The following is a 21,449-nucleotide window of genomic DNA, read 5'->3' as shown; positions in this document are numbered from 1 at the left end:
AACATAGTAGTAAATAATTGCAGAACCCCAGAGTCATGCATGTAAAATTGTGAAAGCAAGAGTGTAAGGGATCCTTTAAAGATGGCCCGGTCATCACTGGCTTCTTTGTGCTGGTGGCCCTAATGCAACTGCCAAGCTGGCACTGCTGATAGTTACACCATCGCTCCTAAGCACACACAAAGGGATTTTCCAATTACGATGCTAAAATCCTAGAAACAAATCACTTCTTTGCTGTAAAACAGGTCAAGTGTCTCCTATCGCACCTCACAGACAGCACCAGCTGGAACCATCCGTCTCACCTCTCACTCCATAAATTTCCCAAATGTATCCTGAATTCCATACTACAGACGTCAGACACTTACCAGGTCAGCCTAGTGGTGAGGCCTGTTGTTATTACACCCTCTAAAAGATAGCAGGGCAAGACAAGGGAAAGGAGGGGCAGCAGATTCAAGAATAAAATAGTAACTTACTCAAAATTTAATGAAAAATTGTTATAGTACTGTGCTCCCTGTTATAGCCTTCAGAATATACCATTCATTTGTCCTCCCCCAACATATCAGGCTGAGTTTATGAAGGTTTAGATTGTCAAGCTGGAACAGGAAAAGGCCTTACCCAAACTGTTGCCACAAAGTAGGAAGCATGTAATTGTCTAAAATGGCATTGTATGTGGTAGCATTAACATCAGCTTTCACTGGAAATAAGGGGACTAGGCCAACTCTTGAAAAAACAGCCCCAAAGCATTATCCCTTCTTCACCAAACTGGTGGCACTGTGCATAACCCAAACTCATCTATTAGGCCGACAGATAGTGAAGTGTGATTCATCACTCCAGAGAACACCATTCCACAGCTCCAGAGTCCAGTAGCGGTAGGCTTTACACCACCCAGCTGACACTTGGCATTGCACATAGTGATCATAGTGAGAGCTGTGTAGATGGACGAGTTCTACGCAGTGATAATCGAGTCCATTCTCACATTATCCATAACCATCTGGTTTGGTTCCTCCATGTCACAAGAATGAGCCAAACTCTAAGAATCATTGGATGTAGTATGCTGGGAAAATAACAGCTGACCCCTCTCATTCTGGACATCACCTCTTCCAGCCACTTTCCTCTGGAGAAGATTCTGAGATTCTCGGCCATGGAAACCCATTTGATGAAGAGTTCTTCTGCTGATGTTGCTTCAGAGGTGGTTAGAGCTATGATACAACAGAGCACAGGTGATATTTACATGCTAAGTGCTTCAGAACTTGGTGTTCCTACCCTGTGAGTCTGCATGGTCTTCCACTTTGTTGCTCCTAGATACTTCTATTTCACAAAAAACACTTACAGTTGACTAGGGCAGATCTAGCAGGGTAGAAATTTCACCAACTAACTTGTGGCAAAGGTGGCATCCTATGACAGAGCCACGTTTAAGGTCACTGAGCTCTTTTGTACGGCCCATTCTACCGCCAATGTTTGTCTATGAACACTGCAATGTCTATGTGCTTGATTTTGTAAACCTGTCAGCAATGAGTGTGGCTGAATCACCAGAAATCAATAATTAGGAGGGACGTCCACACACTTTTGGCCATATAGTGAAGACAGATATATTGATATTTTAACACCACTTTGAACAAACAGCACAAATGATACTAAAGTTGCTCTCTAAACACGACACAATCTGCAAGGATAGAAACCCAACATTTGTCACCAAATTCAACTATCAGTTTAATAATGATCTTTATTTTTTTGCTTTGCTGTTTCCATCCACTTTCAAACTATTACTCATATTGGAAACTGAAAAAAACATAATACATTAAAATAAGCCTCTCCACGTGATAAACAAGAGTTTCAATGGGGTGCCTCTTTCCAATACACACATTACTTCAGAACGTGAAATAAAAGTGTTAACAAATAAATAAGTGTGATGTAATTTTATGTGTATCATGCGTTATCATGTGTTATTTGTCCTCAAACATATACCAATAACACAATATTGAAATCAAGTATACTTCTTCATAACACAGTTCCATAAATTAATTGAACATTTTTGGCCAGATTAAATGTCAGTTTGGTCTGGTTTTCCTACAAAAACATGTTCAAGTGCATTCGTTTGGATTAATTCATACATGACCAGTGTCTTACATCACTTTAGGTAAGGGAAAAATAGTAAGTTAAGATTTTCAAGAGATTTAACAGGCATTGGTGCTCAAAACAACAGCGCTGCTGGATGCTCCAAATTTCATTCATGTTCAAACTGCACAGCTTTTCCTTTTCCTATCTTGTATCAATCTAAAAGCTTGAATAAAAGCAGACCACACATCCGTAAATGAATCAGCATAAGCAGCCAAAGTTCCCCTCCCTTTACAGTGTCTGTCTACTGTAACCTCTTTGGAAAGACACAATATATACACAATAACATTTTTTCCAAGATTGGCTACTATTTTGTTATTTCATAGAGTAAAAAACATTAAATGTCAGTAAACATTAAAGCCACAATCAGGAATTTAAGAATTCTAGGACTAAAATTGGAACTCAATATACACGAGGCAAAACCCTCCTATTATAAATCAGAAATGTGAACCATTAACTGTATTTCATATGTAACATAAACAAAAACAGATTCAGAAATAGCTGATTATGTCATCAGGGAACTCCCAATTTCAGCAAAACCAACTTCTGGGAAACTCACCTGATAAAAATAACTGCAAACCATTGTAAGAGTAAAGTGTTTTCACCTTGTTTTAAAAGTACAGATGCTGAATATTTTCTTACTCTTTTTAACCAGTTCCTTCTTTGTTAGCAGATGTCGTTCAGCACTCAAAACGACTGCAAAAGAAGACAAGGTTTTGGGAATTTGTGTCTTTCGATTTGATTTTGCCTTTTGCTAAAAGGTAGAAAAATGTGGGGCTGCTTTTCTCACTGTTTGACCACACTGACCTTGCATAGAGAAAGCTCTGGGTACGTAGTCCTTTGCTGTTTTTCATTGGAAGTAGTGTCCTTGATTGTTCCTACTCTGTCTATTAAAAACTGCTATTAATAAGGAGGTGAATACTTGATTGTTTTTAATTGTGGCAAACATAGAAAACTCCAACAGCAGCAGATGAGACATCATGTTGGATAGCCCTCATTCAGTAAAATCAGGAATCCTACGCTTAGATATCTCAAGACAGCCAACCTGGGCAACCAAAGGTAATGAGTTCCTGGGGCAGCAGGGGCCTTTTTCCCCAAATCTGAGCCAAGTGACGGACACACCAAACCAGTTGTCATTGAGCGTCTGTGGCTGAGTGTCGTCCATAGATTTTAGTCACTGCTGGCCTTGAGGGAGTTGTGTTTACCTAATCGGTGCACAAAAAAGGAACATTAGTGAGCAAAGCAAACAATCTAGGCTAGCCAGAACATCAGGGTCCACACTAGGCTAGGCTAGTTTGTTTGTCTTACTGATTCTTTTCATTTTTTTTAGTTACAAATACAGACTACTGCCACCTGCTGGTACGGGGAGCTGTTTCCTTTCAGAAAGCACATGTATCAGCTGTCAACTGAAGTCTTCCAGACTTTTTACAGAAGATGCAAGTTCAACGTTAGCATGTAGCAGTGTATCAATCATGAACATCAGTGTCCATAAATCTTCCTGGGAATCTTCCTGGTGCCCTTGTACCCCAGTGTACTCTGTACTTCAGCGGTCTTGGCCAGAAACAACACCTTATACGGCCTGTAACTTTCCGACCACTGGTCAGACGTCTGTGCTGATGGCGCGAGTGTTGGAGTAGAAGTCTGGCAGGGTGTGGGAGCTCAGCGAGGTGCTGTGTGTGGAGGGCAGCGTGAGGGACAGAGATGGGCTGTCATGCTGACCGGGCATGTAGCCGATGCGCTCTGCCCCGTTGCGCGTCTCGTCCGTGGCGCGGATGTAGTAAGACGAGCCATAGGGTGAGCAAGTGGGGCAGAAGCTGCGGGCCGAAAGGGACAGGGGCGTAACACCAGACCCGTCCGGCCTGGGTGGGCTGCAGGAGTCGCAGGCCAAATGAGCCTGAGAACAGGAGGTGGAGTCGGGATCAGACCCATTCTTCTTACAGCAGTAATACTGAGAACAGAAGAAAAGAAACAGCCTGAAATGAACATGATTAGCAGAGACAGTGAAGATATAAAGCAGGGTTAAAGGGCCCATATGGAAAAAAACTTTATTTATTAAATATTCAATTAAATGAAAACTAATTTTACTAATTTAAACAATGTTTTTTGACTCTTTCGAAGTAATACTCTTGAATGTAGGCTAGTACATTTTTTAAAATGTAATATTCACTTTTGCAAATATTGCAAAACATAGCCCATTTTGAATTCATCATGACTGTGATGTCACAACCATGAACATACTTATATATGACCACATTTTCAGCCTACAAACTTCCCTGATTTCAATCCAAACGGCCACTTTTTAGATTTTTGTGAAGGGGTCAGCTAGAAGAGATGTATACTGGTGCATAAAATCATGTTATAAAATACAAGGACATGTAAAATATGGGCCCTGGAGACACACTGCACTCCAGATTTGTGAGCTTCTAATTTAAGCCCTTCAACAATGAAACTTTGTTGTTTTGTTTTAGTGAACCACAAAACTACTGATGCCTGCAAGTTTGATACCCCTTAAGGAAAATGGTGATGATAACTAAACCTTCAAAATACATATTTAATCTGGTTATTTTGGATCGTAGTGATACTGAGATTGCGACTATGCACATGAATCATTGAATGCTGCCTGCAGTGCCACACTTTCCTTCAGAGCTCACCTGGAGTCGGCAGTAGCAAAGCACTACAATGATACACAGCAGTATCACCGTTGCGAGTATTCCTCCAGTTATGACGACAGTTCCCGCTGTCATTCGACCTGATCTCCATTAAACCCTGGCAACAAACAGAGGCACAGGCTTAGAACAGACACATTCAACTTCATTGTGCAATTTTAGGCCTAAAGTCAAAAGTCCTGGCTGAACTACATCATTTGTTGACTACATTGTCTTCTGCAAATATGTTAAATTCACCAAATAAACAATGACAGTACGTTAAAATGCAAAATTGCTACAACTAAGGGATTACTTCATAACTGAAATACAAAAAACACAAATCTTCAAGTCTTTAAATGCAGCGTTAGACATAGTAGTGCAGATATACAGCGTACATTCTGTACGTATTACAACAGCATGGCTCTGCAGTTCAAGACTTCGTGGACTAAATGGCACGTTTGCAGTCCAGACTTGTCACCACTGAAAACATTTGGGACACATACATTTTCTAAGCGGCTTATCCTTCTGGGTCATTGGGGGAGCTGGGCGGAAGGCAGGAAACACCCTGGACAGATCATCAGTCCATTGCAGTGCACATTTGACATGTCAAAGGTGACCCCAAACTGTAGAGCAGCTGAAATATTAAATAAAGTAAGAACAGGAAAACATTTCACTTTTAAAACTACAGCAGTTGGTCCCCTCAATGTCCCCTCAAACACTTATAGAGTGCTGCTAAAAGAAGAGGTGATGCAGCACAGTGGTAAACTTGCCCCTGTCCCAACTGTTTTGAAAGGTGTTGCTGGCATCAAATTCATAACAGGCTTATATTCTTCAAAATACAATACAACTTCTCAGTTTCAACATCTGATGTTGCGTTTTTGTCTTTGTAGTATTTCCAATTAATTATCATTTAAACCATAATTTATTTCATATTTTAAAAGGTATATATATATATATATATATATATATATATATATATATATATATATATATATATATATATATATATATATATATACACCTTTTAAAATATGAAATAAATTATGGTTTAAATTACATATATATATATATATACACGTATGTATATGTATATATATACCCCCCCAGGACCACCACAGAGCAGGTATTTTATTAGGGTATATATCATATTGGGTATATATCATTTGGGTGGTGAATCATTCTCAGCACTTCATTAACACAGCATAAAGGTGAAAATGCAGATAGAAAAGAAAACCACAGGATGGCGCCCTATACCCATTCAGACCAAATAAAGTCGTCTTCAGTAACTGAAAAAAGAGCAGGGAACATATTTCAGTGCAATAGACTACACCCAATTACATTTGGGTGGTGGTCTATTAAGTCAGTACATAACATAGATTTATAATACACTGTATATAATACAATATAATACGTAATATAAATTTCAGCATTTTCCCATCAGATCCAAGACGCACACAGAGTGGTACTGAAACTCTGTATCATATCTGTATCACCACAAATATCAAATGTGTTTCAGTATCATTTTCTTACTGCCCAGAATGGACATGTAGTCATCCAATTTGCCGCTTCCTGTTTGTGTACCCTGGTGCGTCTCTACAGCAACAAAATCAAATCCGTCTGGGCAGGAGACTCAGTTGCACAGCTTATATTCACCCAGTCCACAGTATGCTGGACAGGAGGGCAAAGGGGCAAAACTGAAATAGCAATCAGATGGTCATTATCCAAACACATAATCTGATTCAAAGAACTGTAACCTGATCCTACAGGTGGGCAATAAAATTACCCTAATTTGTATTGATGTTGTTTTCCTCAGGGTTCTCGATACTATTCATAGTGAAAATGAAAGGGGAACTTTGGCCAAAATAAAACATGAATAAAACGAAACAACTGTTGTTAACATGTCTCCCACATTGCCTCCTACAGTGGCACCACAGTAGCCTCCAGAGCGAGACTTTCTACTTTACAGACTAGGAAATTATGATATCTCAAATGTGGGAGGAACTTTTGACAACCTACGAGCACTCTGGAGCAAATATCTGAGGGAGGACCGTTTGAAATGTATTATATTTTGTCCCTGCTACCTGCCTACATCAGCGGCTAAACTAGCAGTCAGGATTTCTTCACTGCCGTGTGCGTGGTTGTATGAGATATGTGCCTAGTGCATGCTGGGTATTGTAGTGAGAGGACACTGATGGATGAAAACACAAACATGATACGATGCAGTATATATGGTATATAATGTTGCACTACAGAATATTGCATAACATAATAAATACCATACTACACTGCAGTTTTAGGCTGGAATACCTCTGTAAGTATAACAAAATGCATATAATAGTTGATCATTGCTGATACACAAAAATAATATCATGATATTTATTAAAATATTGTGATATAATGTTTATGTTGTTGTTTCGATGTTACTGGCTCAGTCAGTTAAGAGATAGAATGGGTGGACAGACACACGGGGAGATCAACAGCTAGAGTTAGAGAGGGGTCTCAAGAAAGAGAGATTGAGACAACGACAACTATGGGTGTCTCTCATTTTTGGAATGATTGAAAACCCAAGTCCACTGATTTACAATTGAGGGTTTTATGTTGGGTTTCACAGTAAAGGGCCCTTATCCTGCATTATATTTTAGGCCTACTTACAACAATTTGTAAGCCATAATTCATTTTACTCAACCAATTTACAACCTCTTTTTATATGTCTTACAATTAATCGGACTGGTTTTGTTACTGCACCTTTAAAAGGGAAAAATCATCTCTGACTGGCTGCTCCCTACTGGGCCTCATTCAGAGAGCAGTCAAGGTTGGAACACTATAATTTCAGTGTAAATGGGTGTAGCTAAAGTGCTACTGCGGTGTGATGAATGGAATGGTATGTGTGACATCACAAAAACGGTGAATACAAAACGGGCTGTTTTTGCAGCTTGGATTGTATGGTTGGGGAGTGAGCAGTGTTTCAACACTGTAACTGTGTTGATATGCTACATTAAACTCATATAAGTGAAAAAGAAAAATGCGGTTGTTCATGATATGAACCCCTATGAAACCAGTGAACCTCCCATCGGGAAATCAGACTCTCCCTGATTTGATATGTTACTGGGTCAGTCAGGCATTATATAGATGGACAGACAGCTGGATGGACAGATCAATAGATAAAGCTGTGGGCAGATGAGAGATAAGGGGAGAGAAACAAAGAGACAGAGAAGCAGAGAGACAGAGAGACATACACTGTCCAACGTGAGTTCTTGTTGTTTCTATTCTGTCAGTTGTATACAGGCCGTGCTGACAGAGGAAGTGTTGGGTCAAGCAGCTCGTCAGAATCAAATTTGACTAGGAGTGCAGATTTGATTAAGGAGCTGGCATGATGAAATGCAATCATGCAGCTGGATGAGGATAATGAAGGCTCACAACAGGCTGAGAGAGAGAAAAAGAGAACGAGAGCGAAACGGAGACACCTGCTCCTTCCTCTCTAAATATTCATTCTCTCGCTCTGTGCGGGAAATAATTCATCACTGTGGATAAAAGAGGTCTGACAGGTTATTAATGCAAGGATTCAGTCAAAAATGATTTATATATTTCTCCCTTCGCTTTAAATGTAGTGAATCTGGCAAGACGTTTGGTGTCTGAAGTTAGCATCTTTAGTGCTACAGAGCTAAGTGTTGCAGGCATTGCGTAAACTGCATGCCTGAATCCATCCACACCTCAAACCACAAGATGCTAAATAGACTCACTCATCTATTTCTGATGCTGTATGACATTGTGATATCTGTAAAAGTAGAAACCTATGTTACAAGTACATACATATCTGTACAAATGTCCTGAAAATTGATGACTATAAGCTTCCAATACTTGTTAGCTACATTAGCCTCTTAGCTCCCGTGCAAAACTAAAGAAGCAAACTTCAGACACTAAACATTGCCCGACTGACTATATTGTGCAGACAAGCAAAAAACATTAACTAGGCCCTAAATAATGTACATAAGCCACATAAGCCAAACAGCACAAAACTCGTCCCTCGTAAAACACATGACGCCACAACAGAAAAATACAACACAACACAATACAGTTGAACCGGTCATATTTCCAAAATTTCTTTACAGCAGTACTGACCGATTAAAACAAAGCTCACACTATGTGGGTTAAATTGGGGCAGTCATGGGCTGGAGGTTAGGGAACCAGCCTCATGACCGGAAGTCGCTGGTTCGATCCCCAGAACCGACAGCACATGACTGAGGTGTCCTTGAGTAAGACGCCTAACCCCCAACTGCTCCCCGGGCGCTGCAGATTGGGCTGCCCACTGTTCCAGGCAAGTGTGCTCACTGCCCCCTAGTGTGTGTGTTTGTGCTCTCACTAGAGTGTATGTGGTGTTTCACTTCACGGATGGGTTAAATGCGGAGGTGAAATTTCCCCGTTGTGGGACTCATAAGGGTCACTTAATTAAATGAATGTGTGAAACACATTATCACACTTTCAGCACCTTCTATAAGCCAACATAGCAATATAAATACAAATCTCACGCCGCACACACATGCTCAAAGAGAAGGTGCAAGGAAAATCAACATTATACTCATCAGGGTATGACAACAGCAGATAATTCACTTACATATGACTACCACTGAGCTGTGACTGAGTTCTCTTTGAATACCCTTTTGACATGCTCACAAACATCAGATTCATCTGCTTGGGGAAGAGGTCTGAAGGACAACCAACGTGCTTCCACAGGTTGCATGCAATTACACATTTCCACCAGAGAGGTCTCCAAATCCCCACATCTTACCAAGTGCAGTTTGAAGAACAACAGGCCTCATTCACCAACAGTTCTCAAGATTTCTTTTTTAATAAAAACCACTTAAATAGATTTCACAAAGATTCTGACATTCACCATCTGCGTGCCCCTGACCTTCGTGTGGTACTGCATTAAAAACCAGCATGGTTCTGTGATGATATCACCACATGGGCTCAGGAATACTTTGACAAACCACATAGTGTGTTGTTATATTTTGACTACCATGTTAGCTTGTGACTAGTGTGTTAACTTGGGGCTACACAATAAAGCAGACCTTTTATTTGAATTATTGTACTTTCATAATGTAAACTGTGCTAATTAACAGCATTCTTGAAAAACGTATCAAATTGAGACGTCACTGTAACAGATCATATACTTTGTACAGCTACGCCACTACAAAAAAAACACTAATAATTCAATTTAAACACAATGAGCACTGTTTATCTTGCCATCTAAGACAGACACACAGTTTCAATGCTTGCACAAGCTGTCACTATTTGATAAGTGACAGAAACAGACTAACTGTAGGCAAATATGTCAGCCCCACCATCTCTCTGCATCCCCCACCCATCTGAATCTAAAGTCTGGCACGTGGGACGGAGAGCGGTTTGAAATTCTGCTCACACAGCAGCCCAGTGGACGGCTGGATGAGCCTCTCCTCACTGCCGAGCCCAGATTAGAGCAACAATGAAAATGCAAGAGCCTGGCACAGCTTTCAATCGCCTTTACTGCCTGAAGGGCTGCGGCGCTGATAAGAATTCCTGCAGCCGAGCGCTGGCTAACACACGCTTCTGCTTTAGGAAGCACTCTCACTCTCCATCGCTGAGCCAATTAACTATTGCACTAACACTACTGAGCCAGCTGGAATCATTGAGGCCTTTGTGGAAGCCTTCCTTTAGGTAAAATTACAGGATTCAACCTCTGAAAAGCAGCCGTATTATTCAGTTATTAACCATCAGCCTTATTTTACAGTAACTACTATACATGACTCAGCAACACCTATAAAGCTATTATGTATGCTTTTACATGCTAGTTGTACCTGCACACTATAGACAAAATATCTATAACTATACTGCTAACTATAAATGCTTTCCAACACATCTCAACTACTTCAAAGTAAAAAGGTTAAAAACTGACCTGCATTATTCTGACCAAAATCATTTACATTTGTTGCACCATAAAGTGTACCAAAGGTGGCTTTTTGTACAGGCATAGTGACCCTAGTTTATCACTACCCAGGAACATGACAGGAAAGTTTACCCATCAATCAGAGTAATAAATGTATTATTATTACAAAGCCATACATCATTACATAGCAATATTTCATGCAAAACCAAAGTTATTTTCCACATCTTAACAAACAGCATGAACTGGGTCCATTTTCATCAGCTGGACTGAAGCAAATGCATGTAAATAAAAGAAAGCATAAAATGGATTAACTGCGACATCAGGGGTTTTACAAAAACAACAAAAGTTCTAACTTCTGACTTGCCAATGCCTCTGGGCAGTTTCCAGTCCTACACGTCCAGGCGCCTATTTCTCTGAACACAGACAGACCAATAAACCCAAAACTGAACACTATCTTAAAGTTTCAAAACATTTGAAATGGCAGTCAAAATCTGACAGAAACAGCATGAAGAGACTGTACAGTTCAAGTAACATATAAAAATGTTTTTTTTTTTGTTTTTTTTTTAGCTTGTACCATCACATACGCATATTTCCACAGTGACGGAGAGCTTTCACCTCTTGCAGCTTTATCAGCAAGCCAGTTTTATCTTTATAACCTTGCTCCATTATTTAAATGCTCCACTCACATTTACGATTTCTGGATGATCCACAGATCATCTGCAGCTAATATATTTGTTTGTAGTATGTTCACTTGTTTATTGTTAAATACGGCCAACTTTGGATGGCATTACAGTTACTGCGTTGAGCACCGACTGGTTAGCTTTACTGCTACCAAATGCTGATTTTTTTGGCATTATTGCAAGGGCAGGACTTTCCCTGTAAACAGATGCCACGTTGACCATTATGAGATTTCCTATTCGTATCACACTCAGTGACCAGTCTTGTCATTTATAATTTCTCTGGTTTGGAGCTACTATTTAGCAACAGCTACAGGGCAAGATACTTGATCATCATCTGGCCACTTGAACAAAAAACTAGACCAATTGTTAATCACAATAATTACTGATCATCAGCTAGAACATTAATATTGTGACAGGCCTAGATATGTTTATATGCATGTCTGTGTTTAGTTTGCTTTCACATGCCATGTCATTTTAATACAGCCTCATTCGGCCTCCCTTTGTGTGTGCAGTCTTAAAAAAGATGGTTCTTCAATGGTCTTTTACTGAAGAACATTAATACTCAATTCAAAGAACCCTTTGCATGATTAAAGGGTTCTTTGAATCATAAATGGGATCTTCAGATTAATGGAAAATGTGTTGTAGATGGTTCTATATAGCACTTCTTTGAAAAGGGTTCTATATGGCACCAAAAAAGGGTTTAACTGTGTCAAGCTTGTAACACGAGAGAAACCCTTTTCTGTGCTATATAGAACCCATTTCAAAAAGGTGCAATATAGAACCATATACAACACATTTCCCACTAATCTGAAGAGCGCTTTCCCAATGCAAAGAACCCTTTAATCATGCAGAGATCTTTGCATGTTAATGGTTCTAAATAGAACCCTGTTCTTTACTAAAGAACACTTGAAGAACCATCTTTTTTAAGTGTGATAGGCTTGGGCAGCATCAGACCTTGTCAGCCTGGTTTGTCTCCAGTTTAGATACCTTTTGAGCACCGGCCCGGCCGAGGGATCTGCCAAACTCCCCTCCCCTCCCTTATCTGCTCTGTCCAGTCTGGGCACACAGTCCTCTTTTATCTCATCCTTCACTTTCTGTCTGTCCTCATCATGACATGCCCCTCTCCTCATTCCATCAACCTTACCACTCTTTATTTCACTCTATCTACTCCATCTATATCTGTGTAGCTTTATCTGTGTAGTCCATTTCCTGTCTGAACCCAGTGGACACCATCTCAATATTATCTCTTGAATGGAGCCCATTTAAGCAGGCATGCTGTCCATGCTGGAAACGCTTAGTGGAAACAACAATAGTGTCCATAATTATGGTCCATAGCCATAACAGTGCCAAGCAAAGGATAACAAGCAATAACAACCAAAAGGGCTATTTGAAGATAATTAGAAAACCCTGCAATTTGTATGGCACACTGGAAAGATTCCTGCCAAATTTACAGGAGTCTTAGTTTTATAACCTTGCTCTATTTTTCGAAACACTCCACTCACATTTTTACGATTTCTGGAAGATCCACAGAAATCTGCAGCTGATATACATTTGTATACATCCTGTTCACTTGTACATTGTTAACAATCATGATCTTTGTTACTGCCAACTTCAGCATTAATGCTAATGAGTGCCGATAGGCTGGCATTACTTCTAGTGCTGATTTGTTGGTGAGCAGAGCAGCTGATTGGCTGAGGGAAGCAGTTCAAGCTTGTCATGAATGTACATGAGACATTTGGATTTTGTATAAGTAGAAATTTTATGGTAGTTTCTGGACAAAGGTGTGAATTTGTGTGTCAAAGTTCATCACAGTTGAGCTCGACCTCTCAGGAAGTCTGAAACGCACTCACTGCGGTAAATTCAAGTAAATGTAATTGAAGTAAATGTAATTTCACACGCCCACTTTTAAAACCACATCTTTATCACAGAGACTAACGAAGATATAAACCTATGATTTTCCCATATAACCTGCAGCCACAGTGGCACTATTTCCTGAAGGTTTAAAGAGCCTACATCCTTCATTTGTTGTTCTTGCATTTTATTGTTTTAATTCCAGACATCAGTTTTCATTTATGTGAAATCTGTGTGAAATCAGCAAACCTGTGGTGGCAACTGAATTGAAAAATAAAGCAAAAACAAGCATGTGTCGTGAGATTTCCCGTGAGTACAACAGGACAGCACTTCAGTTAATCAGCACTACAGGCTAAGCTCATCTTGATGTCGACTGTATGTTACAGTGTTGCTTTTTACAAGCTTGTATTTCAGAGGGCTTCCCTGAGGGCAAGCAACAGCAGGGCATTAGTCACAGTGTCATGCTCACCACAGAAAAAAGCAAAATGCGTTTATTTGTATGGCTTCCCAGAAAATCCCCATGCCTGCATAAAGCATGCCAGTATCAAAGCCGCTCACTTTCGGAGGCTTCAGATGAAACATGGTGCCCTTTTGTATTGCTGGGCAAAGACTGAAATGGGATTCATAGCTAAAGAACTAATGTAATTTATGTATTTGTGCTTCTCTGGGGACCTTTTTTCTGGTCCAGTGAACCAGGATGCAGCACTTTGCATTACAGTAATAAGACTAAATTGTCCCTGTCATAACAAAACTCGTGTTCATAAGGTTTGGAATCAATGTTTTCAATAATATAAACTAATCTGGGTGCAGGCAAGGGTTGAAAATGATTCTAATATATCTGTTCTGTGCAACTTCACAGGTTTCAATAATTAGCAGGACACTAGGGAGATGTAGATAAAAATGCCAACATTTCAGTTGTGCTCACAGCCATGGAAGATGAAAAATGAAATAAAAATTAAAGTAAGTGAATGTAAACAGATAATTATAGTAGTTATTATTAATTGTTTCATTCACTTCATATAATTCTTTGAAATGTTGAATATTATGAGTAATATTAACATCTCTAATGAGGAACATTTTGTAAAATGTATAACCACACTGCATTATAACAAAAATAACAATAATAATAACAAAAATGTTACCATGGCAATTAAAATAGTAAGATATCAACAGGTAAAGTTCTCAATTTTAAAACAGCAGATTGCCTTTTCACGATATAAATGAGTTATGAAATTTGATATGACAGCACTGAAATGCCTCAGGTCATGCCGTTTCAGGATGCGTCTGCGTGCAGGGAATTAGACCAGGGTTGCAGGATTTATAGGTGTTCCACATGAGCTTCCCAGCCCAAGGACAAAGCCACAGCCGGTCTCAGATGTCCAACAACCTTAAACCACCGGCCGCCTCCTTATTCAGCGCTTCCTGTGTCATTCACTTTAGTGACAGAGGCCTACAGAGTACTGCTGGAGAAAGAGTAGCTATAGTGGATGATGTGCAGAGATGTTATGTTTGCTGGAGAGGTGAACCTGTAAAGCATACGGTATGCAGCTTTTTCACATGAAGAACTGGATCTGTTCTCTAACGATATTGCTGTATAGTCAAAAAAGCCATAAAAAGCTGAAACAGCATAGTCAACAAGCAGGAGGGCCAAGTGTAGCAGTGATGGCTCAAAATGTGGCCTCACATAATGGATGATGTAAGCCCTTCCATAGATCTGTTGGACTTGATTTGCTCTACACTGGCACACCTTCACACACCACACATAATTCATATCTCCTGTTCTGCTTTTGGCAGAAGTCTATAGAGTAAAACCAGCCAGTGCCCATGGTTCCTCTAAAGCAGGGGTTGCAGCATGCGGCTCTTTTACTGCTACTGTGTTGGCTCCACAGCGGAGTTTGATTTTTAGGTAAAAATAATCACCCGTTGCAGTAAAATAAAGCTCTGCTGATCCTTCAACACACCGTTATATGTATAACTGCTTAGTCACCCTTTAACCCTGAAGGTTGGCACACAAAATGCTGGTTACATAGCAACGCAGACAACAATCAAGTCTTCTAGCTAGTAGCGAACGAACGATTATTTGTAGACAAATTGACTTATTTGCGTTTATAAGCACTCCAGTTGATTTCCTGATATGCTTAATCTGTCGCAAAGCTTCTCATTCGCCAGCTTCTTTTTCGATTTTCACGTTCCACCTTAAATGGTGCAACAAAGTTAGATACATTCTGGTGCCTAAGGCACCATTTAAGATGGAACAGGAAAATTCAAACAAGAAGCTGGTGAATGAGAAGCTGACTTCAGCTTTGTACAAAGTGAAACCTTAAGGAACATTTTACAAGAAACTGCTTTTCTTGTAAAACTTTTGGTTTCTTCCCCCAGCCATCAGACTGTTAAATCAGGGTGTATCAGTCTATAGGCCTGTCGCTGCACTTCTGAATCATCATCTCCAGGGAAAATCTACACCTCATCCTCATCTCATCACACTGACTCTGATCCTCTGCACCTTCAATCTAGCAAATGCGTACTTACATATATAGATTGACATCTTGTACATCTCATATCCATCTTGTATAATCTGGAAGATTTCTATATCAGTATTCTATCCCTGAGTACCTGCATCTCATTTATTATCTATTATCCAAATCCTGGCTCTCAGCCTCCACTCCAATTCATCCCAAAGGTGTTCTATCAGGTTGAGGTCAGGACTCTGTGCAGGCCAGTCAAGTTCTTCCACATCAAACACAATCATCCATGTCTTTATGGACCTGCTTTGTGCACTGGTGCACAGTCATGTTGGAACAGGAAGGGGCCGTCCCCAAACTGTTCCCACAAAGTTGGGAGCATGAAATTGTCCAAAATCTCTTGGTGCTGAAGCATTAAGATTTCCTCTCACTGGAACTAAGGGGCCGAGCCCAACTCCTGAAAAACAACCCCACACCATAATCCCCCCTCCACCAAACTTTACACTTTGTCACAATGCAGTCAGACAAGTACCGTTCTCCTGGCAACCACCAAACCCAGACTGGTCCATCGGATTGCCAGATGGAGAAGCATGATTCGTTACTCCAGAGAACACGTCTCCACTGCTTTAGAAAACAGACGCGGCGCTTTACACCACTGCATTCAACACTTTGCATTGCGTTTGGTGATGTAAGGCTTGGATGCAGCTGCTCAGTCATGGAAACCCATTCCATGAAGCTCTCTACGCTGTTCTTGAGCTAATCTGAAGGCCACATGAAGTTTGGAGGTCTGTAGTGATTGACTCTGCAGAAAGTTGCCAACTTCTACACACTATGTGCCTCAGCATCCGCTTTGTCATATTACGTGGCCGACCACTTTTTGCTGTCCTTCCCAATCGCTTCCACTTTTAATACCACTGACAGTTGACTGTGGAATATTTAGTAGTGAGGAAATTTCACGACTGGACTTTGTTGCACAGGTGGCGTCCGATCACAGTACCACACTGGAATTCACTGAGCTCCAGAGAGCGACTCATTCTTTCACTAATGTCTGTAGAAGCAGTCTGCAGGCCCAGGTGCTTGGTTTTATACACCTGTGGCCATTGAAGTGATTGGAACACCTGAATTCAATTATTTGAATGGGTGAGTGAATACATTTGGCAATATAGTGTGTGTATATTCAGATTCTTTGTGTGTGTGTTTATATATATATATATATATATATATATATATATATATATATATATATATATATATATATATATATTTATTTTTCTTCTTAGATACATATATTTTTTGTATTTAAATTCTACAAGGGGCTACGCACATAAGATTTTCACTCACTTTCCACCTGTGTAAATGTGATGTGACAATAAATGTGATTTGTTTTAATTTTAATTTGATTTTTGTGGAGATGCGAGAAAAGCAGCTATAGCTGAGATAAAGCTTGTTTATATTTTCAGCCTGTACTAGGACATTAACACATATAGAGACATATTTACAGCCAAGACAGTGAAACGTTACTTCAATAAAATAGACGTGAAATACTGTAGCTCCCAAGGTGGTTAGATTTTTGTTGAAACTTGACAAAGTTTCTTTTGGTCTCTTTTGGTCGCTGACCCTTGCTCCAGGACCAGTACGAACCACCTTGGACAATATTATCGGCGCTTGCTATGGCAGTTTCATTTATATCTAATTCATTTTTACTTCATTCAGTAAAAACATTTGATGGTTTGTGCAAAAATAGAATTAACACAACCTCCCCAAACTCCAAATCTACTCAATCAGTCAAGATATGTTTGGTGTCTGAAATTCATTTCTTCAGTTGTGTGCATGAGCTGCACAGCTAATGTAATGGATTTAAACAGAAGGTTTAAAGCATAAGGTCAGCATGTTAGTACATCATCACACACTTGCCTCAAACGGACTGAGTTGTTAAGTCATCTCAAATATTAAAAATGTGTTTTCTGACGCTGAACTACATACAATACAAATGAGGCCACCTGCAATCCGGCAATTGGAATAATTGATTTTACTTCTTGAGAAATTCTTCCACAAAACTTAGTAGCTCCAATATTTACTGAGAAGCACTCTACCTCCCATCAAAATATATTATATTCAGAATCAGCGATATATAAATTGTACCGCATTTCACTGTGTTTCACTTTCATCATTTTTTCCATAGTGAGAGATACACTTCCGTGTCCTGGTTTCAGAGTGAAATTCCAGCCATACTGAGGAAGACACTACCTTTGTACTTGAAGCCACGTGAGCCAGCAAGCATAAAAACCTGGCTTTCAATAATTCAAATGGCATTCCTGAAACAATATTCCTCCATCAGTGAGCAATTTTAGGCAGGTATTCAGCCTGAGAGTCCTCCCCTTCCCTCTCAAAAAGCACTCATCACCATGTTCACAAAAAAAAAAGAAAAAGAAAAAAGAGGACCTCCGTAGAGAACATACTGGACCACAGAGAAAAAATGAGTCAGTCAAACAGGATAAACTGTTACTTTCACATCAAGACATGAACCTTTCTCATTTACACTTTCCAGGTCATAAAGCAGGTCAGCATTACTTACAACACAACTATTACTATTACTGAAAGTCTAATCCAACACACCCACTTTAGTTAATTAAATAAGCAAGAAGTATCATATATTAACCCCTTAAAATCTCAGCCTAAGTCCATTCTAAGGCTATTGTTCAGGAACTACGTGAACTATAATGCAAATTGGCAAAGATTTTCTTAGGTTACAGGGGTATGTAGTAAAACTGGGTGGGCAGTGGCCATTTAGGTGTTGAAGGAATAGTCTATTCTTGCACCCCCCCCACCCCCTTTAAAAATAAAAGTCCAAAAAAAAAAAAAAATTATAAAAATGAAATGGACTGCATCCAGTTTAAAATGAATTGGATTACTGTGTGAATTTTAACATATTTATTGTTTTTAAATCATTAAAAATCTTGCTATCTAGTATATTGGATGTATTACACTTAGTTACTTGCATTCCTCCACCTGAGAGAAAAGTGATGTGAGAATATATAGAACCCTTTTCTTTACTAAGGAACCATTGAAGCTCCACCTTTTTTAAATGTTGTTGTAAAATTACGTTCTAACCAGCTTTTCTTTCAAAATCTTAATACTAAAAACTTCTTTCGACAAAAAGTATTCAAACAAATTGGTTTAAAAACCCATTTTTTGAGACAAATATAGTACAACCCCTTTCAGTTCGGGTTAGAACAATACTAGATTTCTATTATGCTATGTTTCTATGTTCGCTCCCCCCACAGCATCCACCAACCAAACCACTTTTACTCCAGCTCGCATGCTCTACGCCCTGTAGAGAGCTCGAACTTCAGCTCCAGCTCCCCTCTGACTGAAGTGCTGAACATGTTCTTTTACCGTTATGACTAAGGATGAGGTAAAACATGTTCCAGTAAGAGGGGGAGGTACCAGAGTGGCGGGGGTCTCATTAACATAATGAAGAGCAGTGAGGTAAGAGCAGAAAGAGGAGCCTATATTTGGAACATGACACTGTTTGTAATATTACATTACTGTGATAAGCATGACAGCAGGGCCAATGCATCATCGCCTGCACAGGTGAAAGGTGAATACGACGAGCAGACAGACAGAGAGGTGGACAGAGAGAGGGACATAACGTCGGTCTGCATGAGACGCATATCTAGTGCTGATGAGTGTCCAACTGAGGTGAAAAATCCACATTCAGCACATTGCAAAGAATGACACCTTGGCAGGTGGACGACAAAGATTTTATCTACACACTTAAAAAAGACGGTTCTTCAAGAGTTCTTCAGTAAAGGGATTGGTACAGCATGCAAATAACCCTTTAAGCATGAAATGGTTTTGTAGGCACTTCTAAACAGAACCATTTCATGCTAAAACGGTTCTTTTGAAGGATGAAATGGTTCTTCAGGGTGGTGGAGCTTGTATGTTTGTAACTGGTTCTATATAACCAGAAAGGGTTCTGCTATTGTTACACCATAGACAGCAGAAAGCTTTTTGGGAGCCATCAATCTGAAGAACCATTCCACCATGCAAAGAACCCTTTAAACACAGAAAGGTTCTTCATGTCGATGGAGCTAGTATGTTGTGCCTGGTTCTATATAAAATAGTTCTATGTAGCACCAAGGGTTCTGCTTTCGTTACACCCTTGACCGCAGGGGAACCATTTCTTCTATATAGATCCATATACAACATATCGTCGTCAGAAGAAAACCTAGTATCTGCCTTTTTTGGCGTTTTTCAGTTTTTGGCATAATTTGAAAATACGTGCCACCCTATACATTGTGTGTAAATTTCATGATGAACAGACCAACATAAACTACCCAAAAATGACATGGAAAACGTCTGGTTCCATTCACTTACATGACAGGTAAAGTAGGTTTTTTCCCTCTCCTGTAAAGTTACCATTTTGGAGATGCAAGGTTTAATTCCGACCACATCGATATTCTCCATCAATCTGAAGACCCATTTCACGATGCAAGGAACCCTTTAAGCATGAAATGGTTCTGTTTAGAAGTTCTATACAGAACCAATTCATGCTTAAAGGGTTATTTACATGGTTTTATATATTTATAGGACTCTTGGTTCTAAACAGAAGCCCTGCCTTTACTAAAGAACCTTTTTTTTAAAGTGTAGTGAAATGATTTTGTTCCACTGGCTGAGGTATTGGGTTTGTTTTCAAGCAGTGTTTCTTAGCACAATCTAAAGCATCTGTTAGCTGAGCAGTTTTACTTCATAAAATAACTTAAAACGAGTGAAACACAATCTAGATAATCTTAAGTAATACTATAATGTTCTTATCAGATTAAACAACACCATAAGGAGAAATATTACGTATAGGAGACGACACTTTTAAGACGATTTCACTCCCCCAAATATCTTCATTTCCAGAGCAGCTAAAGCGGCTAACGTAGCTAGGTCAGGTTAGCTCCTCTGGGTAAAACTCAGCAGCTGAAGTCAGCTCATTCGATTTTCTCCGTTCCACCTTAAATGGTGCAGCAGTTGCAGGCGCAAGAATGTAACTGCTGCACTGTTTAAGGTGGAACGGGAACGAACCTGGCGAAGCTAGGCTGAGCTGAACGTGTTCGACTTTCTTTTTAACGCGATATATGGAAATCGTACCTCAATCTACTGTCTTTGTTTCGGGAGAGCTGCAGCTGCGGTGTCTGGGTGAAGAGTTGTCCGCACACGGGCTCCCAATCCGACCAGCCTGCTACGAGCTCCGGTGCTCTGCTGCAGCACAACCCGCTGTTCCCATAATCCCGAAAAAAACAACTTCTTCACAGCATTCGAGCTGCATCAGTCTGCATCTCTTCAGCCTTCAGCCTCCCCGTGCTCCTCTCCTCAGGCTGTGCGTGCTGAGAGTAGCTCGGCTCGGCGGCTCTGTGGAGGAGAAGCTCTGGGCTGCAGCTGCTTTGTGCTGTGGAGTCTGAGCTGATGGATGCTTTATTCAATACAGGTCAGAGAGCAGCCCGCATCCTCACAGGCAGCCTGATGTGAAAGCAGTGAGATGAGACTTTATTGGATCTTACCGACTTGGGCGGGTTTGAGCAAATATATCATGATATTTTCTAAATATATATTTTTAAAAAGGGGAACAAAGCACGCTTAAAGGGGAAATCAACCATTTAAAAAAAAAAATCACTAAATAATAATAATAAAAAACGAGATGCAACCATTTGATGTAAATTCTTACTGTGAGGGAGCTTCAAGAGGCATCAAAACACTTCAGAGGTCTGGTTCCTACCACCACCACTGT

General features: G+C 39.9%; 1 protein-coding gene across 1 annotated transcript; it reads right to left on the bottom strand.

Annotated features, from left to right (window-relative positions):
- Nucleotides 1-1,702: 1,702 nt before the first annotated feature.
- fam163a (family with sequence similarity 163 member A) lies at nucleotides 1,703-21,175 on the bottom strand. Its single transcript, XM_017701242.2, has 3 exons — nucleotides 20,813-21,175; nucleotides 4,764-4,878; nucleotides 1,703-4,060 (listed from the first exon to the last, which is right to left on the bottom strand). The coding sequence occupies exons 2-3, from the start codon at nucleotides 4,854-4,856 to the stop codon at nucleotides 3,713-3,715; spliced, it is 441 nt and encodes a 146-aa protein (XP_017556731.1). The 5' UTR covers nucleotides 4,857-4,878; nucleotides 20,813-21,175; the 3' UTR covers nucleotides 1,703-3,712.
- Nucleotides 21,176-21,449: the final 274 nt, after the last annotated feature.

This window comes from Pygocentrus nattereri, chromosome 15 (assembly GCF_015220715.1).
Source record: "Pygocentrus nattereri isolate fPygNat1 chromosome 15, fPygNat1.pri, whole genome shotgun sequence".
Lineage (NCBI taxonomy): Eukaryota > Metazoa > Chordata > Actinopteri > Characiformes > Serrasalmidae > Pygocentrus > Pygocentrus nattereri.
This window is presented reverse-complemented; position numbering and strand designations above follow the sequence as displayed.

Coding starts and splice junctions, on each gene's coding strand:
- fam163a (XM_017701242.2), bottom strand. CDS start 4,856: ATGACAGCGGGAACTGTCGTCATAACTGGAGGAATACTCGCAACGGTG. Junction 4,061..4,763: donor TTTGCTACTGCCGACTCCAG/GTGAGCTCTGAA, acceptor TTCTGTTCTCAG/TATTACTGCTGTAAGAAGAA.